The sequence below is a fragment of the Crinia signifera genome, chromosome 4, assembly GCF_055691185.1.
Source record: "Crinia signifera chromosome 4, ASM5569118v1, whole genome shotgun sequence".
Lineage (NCBI taxonomy): Eukaryota > Metazoa > Chordata > Amphibia > Anura > Myobatrachidae > Crinia > Crinia signifera.
Genome location: NC_139220.1, coordinates 135,216,919 through 135,236,711, shown reverse-complemented (window position 1 = coordinate 135,236,711; position 19,793 = coordinate 135,216,919). Strand labels below are relative to the sequence as shown.

The 19,793-nt window shown below is 45.8% G+C and overlaps 1 protein-coding gene across 1 annotated transcript in view; it reads right to left on the bottom strand.

The window, feature by feature from the left end:
- The window catches only part of TPH2 (tryptophan hydroxylase 2), a 252,840-nt gene that overhangs the window by 159,755 nt on the left and 73,292 nt on the right, over positions 1–19,793 (bottom strand). Inside the window, exon 4 of the mRNA XM_083182554.1 lies at positions 12,720–12,820. Coding sequence (XP_083038680.1) covers positions 12,720–12,820 — 101 coding nt within the window. The remainder of the gene's footprint in view (positions 1–12,719; positions 12,821–19,793) is intronic.

The window sequence follows — 19,793 nt, the reverse complement described above, 5'->3', positions numbered from 1 at the left end:
ATCGCACATTTTCAGGTCTAAAGACATCGCACCACTTCGCCGCAAATCGCACCACTTCGCACTTTTCAGCCTCCAAATCGCATCACATTAAATATGCAAATTATGACTGAAAAATGCGATTTTAAAAAGTGCGAATAGCGGCGATGTGGTGCGCTAAAAAAACATGCGCATTTATCTCAAAGCATAGAATGTCACCCATTGTATCCAGAGTTGGATGTTACAAATAGTAACTGCTACATTTGTCTCAGCACTGAATAATTTCACATAACTGTGTATGAAGGATTTGTAGATCTTTAGAAACACCGATGGCTGATTAAGCTGGAGGTGACATAAATCACCGAAGGGGGTCAGGCTGAAGCAAATTAACAGTTTTGTTTAGATTAAGACAGTATGCTGCGTCTGGCAGCCAATGGGTGCAAGGGGAGTAGTTGGGAAGGAGAGAAGGGTCTTGCAATAGGGAAGTGGCTTCCTCTTTGGAAGTTTTTTCGGGACTGGTAAGAGATTCTCCTTGCTGGCTCCTGTGTGCTCCCTAGATTAGTCAATGATGTCGGACAGAGTTCGACACTGGAGTTGCGGTCCCTTATTATCCAGGATTTGCATATTGTGGAGATCAGCACGATCTTGCCCACGGGTGGATAGCTCCCGCAAGAAGGTGAATGCAGCCGTGGAGAGGTATATGTTGGCCAATGGAGGTGGTGTCATACGTCATGATGGCATCATTTTCCAGAGGGAAGAGCTTTACAGGGAAGACGGTGTGCATTTGAGCCCGGAAGTTGTGGCAATGTTTTTGGCCGATGTGTTTTTATGGTTGAGGTGCTGGTGCTAGAATTTTCTGGTTGGTGGCGGTGCTGCGGCTTAGGGCCTGGCTTGGCAGTAAAGAACGGTCAATTGTGTAGATGGAATGTGTGTAGATAGTGGGTGCACTCTCCAGGCATCGATTGTCACGAGCCATACTTCTATGCACGGAAGATGGCTGCCACCACCGACACGGGTGGTTGGCTGGGAGAGTTGGTCACCAGCGGTGTGTGAATGCTATGGTGATCCTACCCATCCCCCTTTTCTTTAGTATGACTGTTCTTTAGTGCCGCCACCAATATTTATAGTCATTAGTCTGTTGTCAAAATAAATTTGACATTCGTTATTTTGAAACGCCAGCACTTGTGTCCGTGTCGTTATTTTAGATAAGTTTAGTAATTTAAGTGTTAAGGGTGTAAGCCTGAGATTACCGATGGTGAATTTATGACAGGAGATTAAACCTGTCTGTGGGTTAATATCAGCTGCAGAGGTAAAGGCAGCGGACATGGAAGTCTTAAGGTGCCCATACACGTACCAATTACCCGGTACTTTTTGTGCTAAAATAGCATCGTTGTGCATATGTTGTGCATGGGATGTGATGCTATTTTAGCACAAAAAGTACCGGGTAATTGGTACGTGTATGGGCACCTTTATTCCTTTTTTCTATTAAATGTTTGTCTATCTGCCCATCTATGCCCCCACATGGTGCTCTGTCGGTCCTTGTCCCCATCCCTCCATGTCTTTCTGTGTCTGTCTATCCCCTGTTCTGTAATCAAGTAGTATCTCACCTGGTAATTTCCCTTCCCTCTTTACCCAATGCTATCTCTCCCCTGACACTGTCTCTGTCTTTCTGCCACTCTCTCACCCTGAAACTGTCTCTCTTAGATAAACTCTCCCTGATACGGTCTCTCTGAGAAGGCCTCTCTCTCTTTCTATCTCTCTTTCCCTCTCCCTCTGAAACACTCCCTGAAATTCCACCTGCCAATGCAGGACATGCCCCTTAGTGGTGATAGGCCCATGAGTGGAGATAGACACACCCCTTTGGGTGGAGCATGACATACCTCTCAGCGGAGTGGCGCATTCTACTATCAGCAAAAATCTCCCTAAAATAGTTTTCAAAAGTAGGCAAGTATGGTTTCATTACACATTCTCAAATACTCAGTTGGAGCCTTCATTAGAGAGCACTGGTTTGTGTGATGTATCGTTAGCATAGCCTAAAGGCAGACAGTGATGACACTTTCTTAAGGTGCATACACACTGTACAATTGTTTTGACCAATTTTGTTGAAAGACATTTCCAGTGAACCCAGTGTCCTGGACGAAAAATGTTGACGACAGACAAACGACGACTGATGATGCACATACCCGCCAGTTGTTCATCAAGATTGTTCATCAACTGTACATGCAGCTCAATTTGGATATCTTTCAAAAATAGCCTATAAACTGTAGCTAGATTTTTCTTCTTTTGGATATCTTTCAAAAATAAATTAGTCAAAACAATTGTACAGTGTGTATGCACCTTTATAGAAGGTGCTGAATAAAGATGTAGAATATGTTTGGTTGCTATGGGCAACATCCCATCTTCAATAGAACTCCCATCTTAAGTAAATTAAGTAGTGGATCAAGAGGAATGAATCTAAAGCACACCTTCCAACTTTCCAGTCTCATTGATGGATACCCATGCTGCGGAGCACCCCAATTTTCATCACTATGGGGGCATGGCCAGTGCTGCATAAGCTGCTACCCATGCCCTCTGAATAAATGCTGTGGGCATGTGCTGTATTTATAATGGGTGCATAGTAATTCCAAAGTCCTATGATGATTGCAGCGGCGATGAAAAAATTGCCTGTGAAAATTGTCCGCCACACCAAAGATATGCGCATTAGAGTTCCTCTAAGCTCAGACTCTATAGCGCTGAGGAGGAGGAGACCTGGACATCAGGCTGCAAATGGGCCTTCTACTCTACTAAGCCGTGGAGAGTGATAAAGTGAAGAGAGATAAAGCAGCCATGCAACTCCTCAATACCATGTCACCGAGGGCAAGATGCACTAAACTTCAAAAGTGATAAAATGGGGAGTGATAAACAGCCAGCCAATCAGCTCCTACCTTGCCATGTAATAGACAGTGGGCAGATGTATTAAGCTTGGTGAAGAGATAAAGTGGAGATAAAGTAGAAGGAGATAACGCACTAGCAAATCAGCTCCAAACTGTCATTTATCAAACATAGCTGATTGGTTGGTGCATTATCTCGTTTTACTCTATCTCTTCTTTATCTGCACTTGGACCTTATTCTGGTCCATTCGCAGCCAGCATTCATTCGCATGGGGACTGATGTTTGGCGTATGCGCAGCCGCATTTCCATGCATGTGCATACGCCGTGTGACTGTTCGCTGGGTGCACGTACCCAAGGCTGCAGCCTGGAGGTGTGGGGCAGTGGCGGATAGTCACACCTATGTAATCTTTGGGCTTTCCCATGGTAATTGGGCCGTGACATTGGTGCCGGGGGGGCAGGCAGCTGACATCACCAGATTTTGCTGTGAATGGATGTTTATGTTAAACATCCATTTGCAGGCCCTGCGTGCGAACACATGCTGCGAGGGGGGGGGGGGGGGGGGCGGACGTACCATCATTCGCAGGGCAGGTTCTGGTTGACTCACAAGGGTGCGATTTCACATCCGAGCGAATCAATAACACCCTTTATCTCTTCACAGAGTTTTTTAATACCCAGTGTTTGAAAAATGTCAGGCAGGAGATGATTGCTTGGTTGTTTATCACTCTCCATGTTAACACTTTTGAAACTTAGTGCATCTGGCCCAGACTGTGTTTGAAAAATAACAAGTGTTAATTGGTTGGTAGTCTATCTCTCTCCACTTTATTACTCTCCAGTACATCTTTGTGTTCAATACAATATCAGACCAACTGGATGTGGAAACAAAAATACAAGGTTCTTTATATGCACTTGGAGAGGTTTGATAACCTGAACTTTAAATCACATCAGAGCTAACTTACCTGTGTGAATGCTGTTACAAATAGATGTAAATGTGTTGTAAAACATCAGCGATATTATAATAATACAACTTTTATGGCTACACGCCATAGAAATATCACTGTAAGCAGAACTTTAAGTAAAAGCAGTTCCAGCGCATCCTTTACATTTTTATGTCTCTTTAGATTAGGATGTCAAGTGATTTAACTGCATTATAAACTATGAAATATCACAACAAATTTCAGAAAAGTCTGTTTTTGTTATTTAAGAGTATTGCACGTATACAGTGCAGTTTCTCAGCGCTGTAAAAGAAACACATACAGGGGCTTAAAATATGCTATAAAACACACTCACAATAAGTAGAGATGCTGTAAATGCCACATTCTGCATACATTTCTGGTTATAGCCAGAATACAAATGAGCTTTTCATTACTCGACAAAAGACGGAAGATATCAATCTTAATTTGAACCCCCTTTATTTTCCAGATGTTGCAGGCAGCTAAAAAATATCAGTTGAAAAGGAAATTGCCACTTTGAGTCGGAAATTACAGTCTGATAACCTGATACATTTCATACTGCTGACTTGTTTAATGCTGATTACAACACACAAACCAAAAACACAAATCTCAGTTTTGTATATGCTTGGAGAAACGCCGCTTCCCTTAGTAGTGTTGTAAATGGGGCTAATGGAATTGGACAGTAAATATACAGTTTTCCACCTTCTCCCACACAGAGAGGGAATGAAATAAATGTTGGTTTAAACGATTGGTAGGCTAATCCCAAAGGGTCTAACCAGTCTGAAGTAATTCTAGATTAAACAGCATCTGCCCTGACAGAGTAGACTGTTTATCTGATGCTTTCATTAATCCACCATGATCTATGAAGATGGCAAAAAGCTAAATTGTAGAGTTTATCATAGCAAACCCAATAGTAATTATAGCTGGGTGGAAAGTAATATTCCTACTATTCTTTGATTAATGCACTCTTCTTAATCTAAGTGACAGATGATAATTACTCAAAAAGCTGCTCATAATGGAAAGAAAACAAATCTTTATCGTCATCTTCGGGAGAGATTTCTGCCCTGTGCTCACAGGGGTGTGTGAGCCACTGTATGAATCCCAGCTGTGTGCTTAATACTATAGTTATTCTTAGTCACTCCTTTATTACCACCCCTAAACACACTGCATTAGGCTACTGAGACATCAGAAATTGACAAAAAAAATTTTTATAGTACAGTTTGCAAGTGGTTATTATTATTATTATTATTATTATTATTTCATTTAGAAGGCGCCACAAGTGTTTCGCAGCGCCGTACAAAGGAACAGTACAGGGAGACAAAACTTGGCATAACATTGAATAAATAACAAAAGTAGAGTACAAATAAAAAATGCCACAGTTCAATACACATTACAGCTAAAATATAAGTAGTGAGGACTCAATCAACATACAACTAGAGGCTTGAGGCCAATGATGGAGATGAGTATGCAGACGAAGATGGTCACTGAGTGTTTGAGTATAGGTGAGCTCAGTGGCGTGTGCGGTGGGGTGAGGCAGGTGAGGCACAGCCTTTCCTATCATACTAGCGTGTATGCCGGCATTTTGAATTGATACATTTTTATCATTTTTATAGTCAAAATTCTGGAGCAGGGCCGTTTCTAGAGGCGGACAAGCCGTGCAGCAGCCCGGGGCGCCGCACGGCTTGTCCGCCTCTGTTAAACCGTTGGGGCGCCTGGCAGCTCCCCCCAATGCCGCCGTCGCCTCCCTTCCTCCCTCCTCCATCCTCCTCTCCCTGTCCGTCCACAGGCACACAGGCACTGGGCAGAGGCTGATTTCCCAGGGGAGGGGAGGGAACGCATCGCGCGTCTCTCCTTCCCCTCACTCACTGTGTCACTGGGCTGTCAGCCAAACACAGCACGCGGGCCGGTAGCAAATCAGAAGCCAGCTCGCGAGGTATGAATGGCTGGCGGCTCAGGAACACAGTGAAGGGGAAGGAGAGATGCTTGATGCGCTCCCTTCCCCTCCCCAAGGAAGCAGCAGCAGAGGCGATGGCAGCAGGGGCCAGGGGGAGACCCAGAGACAGTGAGTTTGGCACTGTGGGTGCATATGTGTGTGGTGCTGTGGGGGCATATTTGGCACTGTGGGGGCATATGTGTGGCACTGTGGGGGCATAGCTGTCACTGTGGGTGCATATATGTGTGGCATATCTGGCACTGTGGGCGCATATGTGTGTCACTGTGGGGGCATAGCTGTCACTATGGGGGCATATGTGTGGTGCTGTGGGGGCATATATGTGTGGCACTGTGGGGACATATCTTGGGCACTGTTCTGGAATATGTGTGGCACTGTGGGGGGCATAGCTGTCACTGTGGGGGCATATATGTGTGGCACTGTGGGGGCATTTATGTGTGGCACTGTGGGGGCATATTTGGCACTGTGGGGGCATATGTGTGGCACTATGGGGGCATAGCTGTCACTGTGGGGGCATATATGTGTGGCGCTGTGGGGGGATATTTGGCACTGTGGGGGCATAGCTGTCACCTTCAGTCAGGTCGACCTAAATGCAAGTCGACCTAATGGTGTAGACCTAATGCTTGTAGACCTAAATGCAGTCTGACGAATGATCCCATTCCTTGTTTTCCTGCTAGACCATGCCCTTATATTAAACCTCACCCCTTTAACATTAAGCCACGCCCTTTTTAAAATTAAGCCACACACCCTATTTCGGCGGCGGGGGGCGCATATTTATTTCTTCGCCCTGGGAGCTAAATTGTCTAGAAACGGCCCTGCTCTGGAGTAAAAAGTCTATAGCAGGTGAGGCAGTGCCTCACCTGGATATCTTTTCTACACATCTCTTATCAAAACTCAGCAAATCTCCAGCAGTGTACACTGCTGCACATGTGTATAATGCCGGCATGTACCCCATGGATCATATATGGTGTGCATATCTGGCTCTGGTAATTGCCAGGGACTCTTGAGCCATTTACCTCACCGCACGTCCCTCGGAGAGCTGTGAGTGAAATGTGAATAGAAGAGGGCTTTGACCACAGGAGGGAAGAGGGCCCTGCTCAGAGGAGCTTACAATCTAGTAGGAAGGGGAGACAGACAGATAACAACAGGTGCAAGCAAGTGGGTGGCGGCTAGATAGCAGGATGTAAACAGGCAAGGGGTCGGAGAACCAGCTAGTTTATGCAGGACTAGTTTATGCAGTGGAAGGGTATGCTTTGATAATGGCACATGGCACGCGCACACACACATAGGCCTAGTATTCTCCCCCAGCCCCTGTACAGTCCTCTCCCCTGCCTGGCTGCCGCCCTTCTCCTCCTCATCCTGTGCTGCTGCTGCTGTCGCCAGTGACTGCGGTACCATTAGTACCTGGTTAGCAGGGGATACGGTCACTAAGTTAACAAGCATTAGGTTGACAAGCATTAGGTCGACCAGTGAAGGTTGACATGCATGAAGGTTGACTTGACTGAAGGTCAACATGAGTTAGGTCAACAGGGACATTAGGTCGATACAAGCATTATGTTGACATAGGGAAGGTGGACAGTCAAAATGTCGACATTGTGGTTTTTCTCTTTTTTTTGAGCCGACATGTGCCGACAGACAGTATTTCATGCCCTGCCAACCACTAGGGTGTGGTGGGAGAACAAAATAGTGTGCCGAGCGCATTTTTTAAGTGTACAAGTTGACTGTATCGACATTTGGGTAAAAAAAAGTGAAACCCCCATGTCGGCCTTCCCCATGTTGACCTAATGCTTCTGTTGACCTAATGACCCAGCGACCTAACCCATGTCAACCTTCATGCATGTCGACCTCCAGTGGTTGACCGTCTGTCTATCCTATGATCCATACCCGTTAGCAGCCACCCAAACAGAGTGAGAACCCAGCCTGTGTAAATTTCGCAATCCGCTATCCTGTCGCACATCCATACTCAATTCACTCACCATCTAATGATTTCCTGTGCAAAGGTGACTCTGACCCTTCTACAGCTCTGTGACAGAGACAGGCTGATCGAGGCCGGCGCCTGGGAACACCTGTGTTTTCTCTGTCAACAGCCGGTTAACTCCCCAAATGGCAACTTCCTGTCTGTCAAATAGTGATGGGTGTGCACAGAGATATTTTTTTGCTATTATTTATTTATATATTACCAGTTATTTATATAGCACACAGCCGCACACATATTCCGCAGCACTTTACAGAGAGAATATTTGAACATTCACATCTATATTTCATACCACATGTAAACGCATACTCATTCATGCTAGGGTTACATTTTGTTGGGAGCCAATTAACCTACAGTACCAGTATATTTTTGGATTGTGGGAGGAAACTGGAGTACCCAGGGGAAACCTAAGCAAGCAAGGAGAGAATATACAAACTCCGCACAGTTAGTGCCATGGTGCTGCCCCAGACAGTTTCTGACTTCTATGTCTTATGCTATTTGGGGTAGTGCATGCACACTATGATCCGTACATCATTCAATAATTGAACGGATTGTGAATTCACACATCAGCGATCGACTCTGAAACAGGCCAATAGACATTAAAAGTAGACTTTTTTATCTGCATTGAGGAAAGCTTCAAAACTTACACTGGTTCAGAAGTGAATGCACTTAAAAGCTATAGTACTGTATGATTTATGAGGTGCACATTGTGGCTCAGTATCAAAGGAGCAAAAGGATCAGGTGTGGAATTGATGATGGTAATGCTGGTGCATGTGATGTTTATGTAAAACACCTTGGCTTGTAAATGTTTCTCTGATGGTTGAATGCGTTTTGCTGGTTTGCAAAACTGAGTCAGTACTAGACAAACAGATAATAAACGCCTGACAGCTATAACTGTTATGCACTGCTCACTTTGCCTGTCTCAGCTATATTAATATGAGATTTTTCTTTTTTCTACAATGATTCTAGTACTGGACCACACATGGCATGTCTGTGTGCTCCTACATCGCACGTGAATCTTAGCAATGATAAACAGCATTGCATTTGTGAAATAGAGCTACTATACATGAGAAAATGTCAAGAGCAGCATTGTCCATAAAAAGATGGTTAAGGTTTTATACCAAAATGCTCTAAGTTGCCAATGGTGTATCATGTGACATGCAGAGCAGCCAGAGGGCTTGACGGGACCAGGGTAATGCCGGGGGCATGGCCATGCTGACCACTATCAGGGGATGGCTGGCAACTTTTAGCCTAGGGAGCAAGTCCAAAGCACAGGCCCATAAGACCCCCCCCCCCCCCCCCAAAAAAAAAAAAATATTGCTGCAAGTGGGCAGAGAATAATTCAGTAAAGCCCTTTCACACCGCATAGCTTAAACGGTATATTACCCGTTTAAGTGCGGTCTGAAAGGGGTATTACCGTTTCAATGCCGTTTTTTCCCATCACTTTTTTAAACGTGTAGGATCCTGCTTTTAACACGTTTCAAAATACCGGTATTCTGTAACCAGTAAATTGACAATGGAGCTTTTACATTGCAGCTGTCCCGGCAGGGGCGTAACTAGACCATTGTGGGCCCCATAGCAACATTTTAAAAGGACCCCCCCAGTAGTCCGCTGCGCTGGGGGGGGGGTCAACATAGCAGAGGGGAAGGGGTATGACAGAGTAAAAGGCAGGATACTGGAGAGGGAGAGGCATGGCCAGTGCTAAGGATATCAGCCCCTCCCCAGCACCAACATTTTGCACCCTTCCTCCCATGACCTGCAAAGCGACAGCATGCCCCTTAGGCTCATGGCACAAATAACACAATGGGCATAAGGCAATAGGAACAGGACATTAGGCATAAGCACTGGACACAAGGGACAAGACAGACCATAATTTTCCTCTTCAAGCACCTAGCGAGAATTCACCTGCATATGACATTATCCAGGCTGCTGAGTGAAGGGGGCAGACACCAGCCTCTTTATCCAGCAAGTACATTTGCGGTGACAGGGCTTTGGAGAGCCGCACTTCAGGCTGCCGATACCCGGAGGGAGCCGCTGCCTGTCATACAGTATGAAAGGCGAGGGAAGCGGCATCAATCAGCCACACTGCTGCATACCTTCCAGTGAGGTGCGCGCTGGTGCCGGGGGAGAGGAGAGGATGCACAGCGCTGATGACTGCATCCGGAGTTCAGGAGAGGAGGTGTCCACATCGGGTAGTAGTACAGTCCCCGCTCACATGCACCATGCAGGAAGCAGAGGAGGAAGGGAAGGCACAGTTTTATATAATATAAAAACTTTAAGAGGGTGCAGGGGATTGTCTGCTGGTTCGGGCCCCCCCAAGCTGCCGGGCCCCATAGCAGCTGCATCCCCTGCACCTTCTATAGTTACGCCACTGTGTCCCGGTTTTAAAACAATAAAAACACGGCAATATACCGTGTTAGAGCTGCAATGTAAAAGGGGTATTTGAGGGTGAGGGCGAAGCAATGCGTGAAATGCGTGATCAGAAAAAAAAATTAAAACATTTGTTCCCTTTGAGGTGATGGGCTGCTAAGGGCTGAGAAAAAACCCTGCTCCCCTTGTATAATATTAATAATAATAATAAGAAGAAGAATCAGGACACCACAGGCTGCTCCACCAGAATAATACCAGGACACCACTGGCTGCTTCCCCAGAATAAAACCAGGACACCACAGGCATAATAACAGGAGGACAAAACAGGCTGCTCCCCTGTATAAAAAGAACAGGACACCACAGGCTGCTCTCTTGCATAAAGAAGAGGACACTACAGGCTGCTCCCTTGCATAAAGAACAGGACACTACAGGCTGCTCCCTTGCATCAAGAACAGGACACCACAGGCTGCTCCCCCTGTATAATAATCATGCCATGACACCACAGGAGGACACAACAGGCTGCACATTAAAAGGGGGGCACCACAGGAAACAGCATAAATATTTTTTATTTTGTGAGGTAGATCCTCCCCGCTTCCCTGCCCTGCTTGCTGCTTAGTGCTTACTTGGCCGCGGCCCCCGGTCCCACAGTCCCCTTCCTCCGCAGACACATGGGCGGGTGACGTCCACATGCAACGTCACCGCCGGGCATCAGGAGGAACAGGCGGCTGGGCCCTCCTCCACATAGCCCTGGAGGCCGGTGGCCATGTTCCTGTAGCCGGCAGCCATGTTTTGAAAGCCGGCGGCAGAGGAGGAGGAGGTAAGGCGGCCGCAGCCCGCATCACTCCCGTTAGAGCGGCCTGGGGGGCACATGCCTGGGGGCTCGCGCATCTACATCGCTATGGCCTCTAACACACACAGTGATGTAGGGGCATTTTCTCAGTGATGTAAAATGCCTGCATATTGTTACGTGTGTAGGCCTCATAAGCCGCGCCATGCTTCTGCAACAGACATTTTCAGAAAATATGCACATTATGCAATGCCATGCCATAAGTCAGGGGTGGGGAACCTTTTTTCTACCAAGGGCCATTTGGATATTTATAAAATCCTTCGGGGGCCATATAAAAATTATCAACTTTAAAATTACATTATACACACGGGCAGCAGCTTATACATGTGGGCATTATACACACAGGCAGCGGCATATACATGTGGGCATTATACACACAGGCAGCGGCACATACATGCGGGCATTATACACACTGGCAGCGGCATATACATGTGGGCATTATACACATGGGCAGCGTTCTATACATGTGGGCATTAAACACATGGGCAGTGGCATATACATGCGGGCATTATACACACTGGCAGCGGCATATACATAGAAACATAGAAACATGCGGGCATTATACACACTGGCAGCGTTCTATACATGTGGGCATTAAACACACGGACAGTGGCATATACATGCGGGCATTATACACACTGGCAGCGGCATATACATGCGGGCATTATACACACGGGCAGCGTTCTATACATGTGGGCATACAAAGTGACAGTGTGGAGGAAGGGGGGGGGAGTTGTCACCCCCAAACAGGTTTATGTGATTATGCAGCACTGGGGAAGGGAGGTCTTCATGAGTGAGGCTGCCGGTCACTGGGTGGTTGGGTGAGGGGAGCGGCGCAAGAGGCAGCCAGGGACAGCAGGGAAAGGAGGTGGCCCTTAACGCCGTCCACCATTTACCTTGTTATAACAGGTATTAGCTCCGGCGGTGATGACGGCTGCTGGACTCCTCTCGCAATGCTCCCGCCCATGCAGTGCATGGCATGTGCATTACAACACTTGCGAGAGCTTCGTACGGTAGTTCCTACCGCCCACAGTAATTGGCACTGGCAGGCGGGCGCGTCACCTCCACAGCCCGTAGTCATTGGCGGGCGCCGGGCGCGTCAGCTCTACAAATCTCCCCCTTATCTTGCTGGGCGGGCGGGCCGGTGCATCTGCATCACCTCACATGTAACGCAGGCAGGTATGCGGGTAGGCGGATGGGCAGGCGGGCCGGGCAAACTGGCTGCGGGGGCCTATCCGGCCCGTTGGCCGGAGGTTCCCCACCCCTGCCATAAGTAGTGATTCTTGGAATCAGATTGACAATCTTCTTACATCAGAGTAGAACACAATCTATAGGGTTTGCACACTACTCTGAATTAGGCTTTTTGTGGGATGCACTAAAGGAGAAATGTGGTTAAAAACCCAATTTTCCTAGTTTTTACTTCATTTCCGAATGCACTAAACCCGCATGTTTCTGCTGGGGGAGTCAGAGAATAAGAAAATACTGTATAGGGAGTGTCATCGTCACTATTCACATAAGGCCTATTGTTCTATTTGTAGCTTAATATTTGCTCATAACCAAGTAAATAGTGGGAATATTCCCTTGCATAATTCATTATACACTAGGATTATACCTGAAAACTAGTGGCTATTATCAATAAATTAGAAATAGGGCAACGGCACCTAGCACTGAAACAATGGAAACTCAGCCCTATATTTAATATACATTGCTCATAGGAAATTGAGAAATTAGAATGTGGATTTGTCTGTATCACTTTTATAAAAGATACGTAATACTCACAGGATGGTCAGCATCCAGTTCTGAACCATACATAAGAACTCTGTGGGAACATTTGTCAAGCTCTGAAATCTGTCTTGGAAACCATGGGACTCCATCAAGTTCTACTGGAAAGAGAGAAACAAGGAGCTGGATTAAAATGTAAGCAATGTGTATGGCTGCATGAGGAGGTCATATAAACACAATGGGGTTTAAGTAATCACTGCACCACAGACAACTGCTATTAACAACATCAACGCACACTGGAATAGAACACATATGGTTGTGTCCATTAGACCCAAATATCACACAGAACATACATGTTAAACCTAATAGGTAAGACACGCACAGAATACACATTAATATAGAGATTAAATACCACAGTGAATCTTCAATATCAAATCATAAGTGCTCAGACTATGAACATATGACCCCAAAAGTGTGTTTCTGAGTCTCTGATTATATACCGTATGCATACCCTCCAATTTCTGAACACATTCAGGAAGGGGGCATGTCCATGGGTAAAGTGGGTGTGACCATGGTTAAAGTGGGCGTGGGCTCCCCTTCCCAAATGTGCACTTGGAATTTTTTTTAAAGATGCCTCTTGGTAGCCCCACCCTCCACATCCACCACACACTCAGAAACCACACAGACACTGCTTACCAGTGGGTGTCTGGGAGAAGGAGAGTGCTTCGCCAGGCCAGCTCTTTAAAAAAAAAAGCCTGGGAAGATCCTGGAGGAGCTGCACTGCATGCTGCAGCTAGCGGAATCATTAAGGCAGGTTCCCGCCATCCGGCCCATCTCTTAAGGTCACGGACGGATGACACGTCACGCCCGTGACCACACACTAGAGCCCTCACAGTCAGTATCACGGCCACCAGGGTCCTCTGTGTTCATGGAAGGATGACATGCCACACCCGTGACCAGACACTAGAGCCTCCATAGTCAGCGTTATGGAGCGGGAACAACAGTGCACGCTGTTAAAGCTCCGCTCCTCCTTTCTTCGACCCCAAGCACATAGAGCCAGACTCTGGAGCCAATGGAGAACAGGCGACTCCATTGCCTCCGGCAAATACACCACTGGGGCAGGTACTAATAACCAGTACAAGTGGTACATCCCTTTTTAGCCAGTACAGACTGTAAAAAAACGGTACTGGCTAAATTGGTACAGTTGGAGTGTATGTGTGTGTGTAAATTCAGATGTATGTGTACTTTATGTGTGTTTGTAAATTCTTTAATGGACAAAACCATGTGCACTGCAGGTGGGACAGATGTTCACCACTAAATGATTTTTCCACTGGGCACCAGTCATCACAAACTAGGAGAAGCCAGGAACTTTCTGTGCAGCTGCAATAAAAACAATAATATCTGGCATGGAGCTGATGTCACACACCCTCCCCTAAAACACTTAGGTGCGCCTGCATTTTCCCTGACACTCCCAGCTAGGCATGCCAAGCGTTTTTCTTGGCACTCCCAAGAAATAGCTGGTTACAACCCACAGACTCCTACTTCCTGTCGATCAGCTTTTGAATAGAAAAAGTATCAGGACTTCATCACTTCCCAGCAAAGCACATGTGCATTGAGGTCCACTGGCAGTGTATCGGTAATCGCCAGCTGTGCAAAGCCGTGTGAGCTATCTAAATTACCTCCATTTCATTACTTTATAAAAACTTACTTTGACTGAAGCAGGCACACATCTCCATGATCTGTGCATGCTTCAGTGTGTCAAAGTAGAAAAAAATTGTTAAAAATCAAGAAACAACATAGAAGCTGTTCAAAACATATAGGGCAAACATTGTGTAGCCTTCCTCTGTATATAATGAACCAGCACTGGGCATTGGAGACAACTCTAGTTCTAAAATGATGGAAAACTAATTTATTAGGGGTCCCCTGTATTTGTAGAGCCAACACCGGGCTCCACTAGCATGGGGCAGGGGCAAACGCAGGATTTTCAGAAGGGGGTTTCCAGAGGGGCGGAGCAAAGCACGGAGATGGACACTTAGGTGACCCAGTATATGCTGGGTCAGTTAAAGTATTATAGATAGATCAAATGTATATAGATAATAATAATAATAATATATATATACATACATACATACATACAGGGGCGTCAACAGCAGTGTAGACCCCTGGGCATAGCAATGTATTGGGGCACCTACTGATCCTCCAGCGGTAGGGGTGGGGGAAGCTTTGATGTCCCGCGGGTGGTAGGGGGTATTATCTCAACCGCTCAGCATGTAGGGCCTGGATCAGTAATTTCCACTAATTACCCCTTTACTGAAGGGGACATTGGGCTGAATGAAGGGGCCCTGATACATAACTTCCAGGGTGGTAGAGGATGTTTAATACGCAGAGGAGGGGTGTATAGTGGAGTGGGCTTATTATTCATAATTTTCTGGTGGGAGGACAGCTTGCTTGACTGCAGATATCTCCAGTTCCCGGAAATAGATTTCTTAGATTTTAATGGAATTAAAATCTAGAGAATCCCACCTACCAAATGGTATTGTGGACTAGGGGGATCAGAGTTCAGGAGGCAGAGCAATCTGCCAACGAGTATATAAAACTACATACCAGGTGTGTGGAGCTGGAGCAGTAACCAGCTGCTGGAAGGCTGATATCTCTGGTTGTGGGAAGAGAAGGGACAAGCTACTAGTGTCCATCAAAACTCTAAGTCAGACAGAACCTGAAATATCTGACTGGGAAAAGCAATTAACAGGCTTGGATGGGGACCACTGTTTTGAAGTCAGATATCTCCGGTTCCCAAGGGCCGATTTTTTAAATTCTTGTACCTCTGGAAAGAGGGGACCCTCAGTTTTCAGACTAGGGCCCTTAGACTCCTGAGGGGGGTTTCTGGGTACTCAGAAACCCCCCCCTGCATGCGCTACTGTGGGGGTAATGCCACAACCAGGAGACACACGTGACAGGGTCCCCTGACCAAAGGATACTCCCCTATAGTTACAGGCCTGTAGGATGTCTCCCCCAAAAAGTATACAAAATGTGAGCTTCATAGGTGCAGGGAAAAGTTTGCCCTTAAGGACCAAAAGTAAGAAAATTTGGCTACTTTCTAGTATTTCCTCCCCATTTTGAATTTTTGGGAGGAAGCTTTGGGTAGACTCATAATAATTTTAAACTGTTATAATAAATTTGGGAAAATAGGGTGAGAACAGCGCCTCTTAGTGTAATATTAAAGGTTGGTTTTAACTCTTCACCATAAAATATACCATAACATGTGCAGGTGTACAAATAAAAGTGGTTCCCAACCACTTGTATTTCGCCTGTGTATATATCCAGTGACCATGGGCCTTATTCTGGTTGATGCGGGCGGACCGCGTTCGCATGGTCCGTCCGAGCAAATTCCACATTCTCTCGGGAGAGAGTGATTCCACCCACAGCACAGCCTTGCATGGACGGAGTCAGCAACCGACAATGGAGAGTGAGCGTACGCCACCGTGCTCGGACGGATCTCAGCCTTTTTCGCTCAGAGACTCAGCGTGTCCATGAGCATACGACATTTAACAAACATTGCAAGTAGAAATGGTGACCCAAAAACACATTGTTGGTGTTAGATGTGATAGATGTGTGAAAAAAAAATAGACTTGTATGTTTGTGTTGCAGTGAAAAAGTTGACACATGTCGACTCCTATGAATTGTGTATCCTGCTTTGTAAAGATGTAAAACACACTTGCACTAAGGGTGTAGATCATGGGTCTTCAAGCTGTGGCCCTCCAGATGTTATGGAACTACATGTCCCAGCATGCCCTGACAGTTTTGGCATGCTCTTATAGGAAAAAATGTGGCAATGCATGTTGGAACGTGTAGTTTCACAACATCTGGAGGGCCACAGTTTGAAGACCCATGCTGTAGATGGTTAAAAAATAACTAACTGGACATATTGAAACATGTGTATTTGGATTAATACTACATAAAAATAAACCAACCTTTAAATGGTGAGAAGTGTAGAAAGAGAACCTTCCTATGTATTTCAGGGCTGTGTCTGGCTTGCAGGTACTGAAATGAGGCATTTCACTTAATAGCCTGCAGCATTGTTTAATATTGCAGTCAGGTGTATGCAATTTACTTGTAATTGGCGTTAATTAGCAGACCAGGGTGGCCGCACTCAGGCGGAAACTCTAAGAGTGGTATTGAACACTGTTTTTGGCCCAAAATGCACATTGCGCTCCCCGTGCGAGGCCGTTGTCCCTCTGTGCAGTTTGAGTGCACACCCCCGGTATACGTCCAGTTTTCTAGCCTCTCCCCCAAAAACGCCCACATCATGCCCACTGTCACCGTCCGATTGCGGATAGGATTTTTTGCTCAGAACGGTCCGTTCGTCAGCGTTGTGCTGACGCCACACATGCGCATAGCGAATGATACGCATGCGCAGTAGAAAAAAACTCCGGACCCTGCGAACGCGGTCCGCCCGCACCAACCAGTGTGTTGTCAGTTCTTTAGATGCAGACTCCTGCAGGTTCTTCCATTATTACACTTGGAAGCCTGAACGGATCTCCTTGATAAATGTAGGCTTCAGTCAAATACAAACAAGAAACATGCTCTATTTGACATTCGTATCTACTGGTGAATTCATATTTAAGTTTGCCAGTACAAATGATGGTAAGTCTGCCTATCAGATTGAACACTATGGCAGCATATGGCCGTGTTCTGTCGATGACATAGCAATGACTGCATTGGTACCCATTCGATCTTAGTAAATTACCCCCTGTGACACTGTATACTTTCTCTCCTCAGCTTCCCCATGTTCAACTCAACAGGTTCTCACTGACAGGAATCAGGTGTCCCCACACAGTGGTGCAAGTTCAGGTGCCCAGAGGTGAAATAGAAGGTGGTGACCTCAGCTATAAAATGAGTGGATCTGTCCCACTCACTCAGGGGCTTCACTGTGACTGGAAGTGACTTCCAATGGGAAGTCCGACCTGCCAGTCACAAAAGCAGTCCCATTAGGAGGTGTTCCCTCCCTCCGGGACGGCTTTGTGCGGGTTGCCGTGCAAAAAACGGCAGATGCGCATGCGCAGTACCTATATAGGTACTGCGCACGCGCTGGTCCGGTGCCTGTAATTTACATTGTACAGGTGCCGGGACCAAGATTGCTTCTATGGGCTGTTGCCCAAGCAGCCCATAGAAGTTGGCTGCATGCGCGGTACACATGTGTACTGCGCATGCGCCAGTCCCAGCACCTGTCACTCATCACAGCACAGGCGCCGAGATGGAAGAGGAGGCAGTGACAGGGGGAGGGGGTGCCTGAATTGCAGCACCCCCCGCTGCGGCCAGAGGCGACCCCCCTCCCTCAATAAGGTACGAGCCGCCGCTGGTTCCTCCTACATTTGATTTAGTGCCATCCAGGTGAGGCCACTTCTAGGAATAGTTTGAAGTACCTCGCAGCTGCTCTGCACAGGCTTTGCTGGGTACAGTTTAGTGATATCTTGCGCAATGATAGGGTATGTCATAAGCAGGAATAATGATGGTTAAAGTCATTGGTACATCTAGAATTAGATTGGGAGCACTTTTCAACCTTTTCAAAACCATTCCATTCTACACCTACAACTACATTCAGTGTGAAATTTTAAGCACCACCTTCAATAAAATTCAAGTGGTTCCAGGAAAACAGAAAGACATGGCCTGTATGTCCCCAAATATACAGGATTAATAGTGCAAATATGAATTAATCATCAAGAGAGAGTGATGATTGCAGATGAAAGTGTATATGTCTACAGTAACCAATCCTAGCACAGTCTATAATCTAACAGTTGGTTGGTCAATATCAGCAATCCATATTTCTTGAAAAGTATATACTGTGGTTGAAACTTTCTTAAATTAGCATTAAGCACCAGTACTTGTAACCTCATTATTGCAAGCTGTTGCACAGTTTTATCCTCTTAAACTCTGCTAGAGTATTTTATCTGAACTTTAAAGACAATACGAAGTAATTATTATACTTGTAGAAACTGTGAGAGGGACTCTTTCCATATTTTCATCTCAGCATCATCATTTAGCCACACAGCTTGATCTTATAAGAAAGACAAGATTACTCTATTTCCTCAAGGCATTCTTTTGGTGTGTACCCACGGTGAGATTCCCTTGCTATTCGACTTAAGATTTGATTGCTATGCAATCTTTGCTAACTCTGTACTATTTACATACAATTCATACAATCTGCATTAGATTTGCACTATATAGTTATTGCTGCCCTGTCTATCTGGGTTTCGATTTGTGCTGTCTTTGGAGCGTGCATCATGATTGCAAGGTAAAAAACCTGTGCGATCTGCATGCAATTATGACTATATAGTCAAAATCTAATGTCAAATCTCACCGTGTATACACAGCATTAGAGAGTCTCATGTTAAGTTCACCACTTCATGTTTATATTTTCTATACTTCAGGGACTTATTTATCAATGTTTTTCATAACATTATGTAGAAACTGCATGTCTCTTCATAATTTTATGTATTGAGCAATCAGTAGTGGATTGGAACATAAAGGGGGCCTTGGAAAAATTTCTAAAAGTGGCCTCACGGGGGTGGCACCAAATAAAATGTAGGATGAACCAACACCAAAATTAATGTGATAAGTATATCAGTACACCTGTGTGGAAACTGTTGTTTTCAATATGCTTGGTAGCCCTCGATGGCCTCCAAACCTTTAAGCTGCTGTGACAAACCACAAACCTCCACATTTTGCATAATATCCCACCTGCCCCAACTGAGACTGACCACAGACCTCAAAACCCCTACCAAGCAAACAACTTATTATCATACTTCCCAGAATATCACAAATATATCCACCCCTCCCCCAGTGGAGACATTTTTACACCCCCAGATAACACCCACCCTTGTCCCTTTAACATATGTCACAATGGATATAAATGGGCACCTGCCTTAAATGAGTACTTGCAGTGTCAGGTGCTCTTCTCTGTGAATAGACAAAGAATATTTGTGTGGAAGACAGGAGGTGGGTGAGACACTATCCTGGACAGGGCCAAAAAAAATTTTAAAGTCACTAACTGACATGTGGCCTCATAGGTGCATCGGCTTCCCAGGAATATCTCCTGTAAGGTCTATAGGGCCGTACAGACGTTTGGATTTT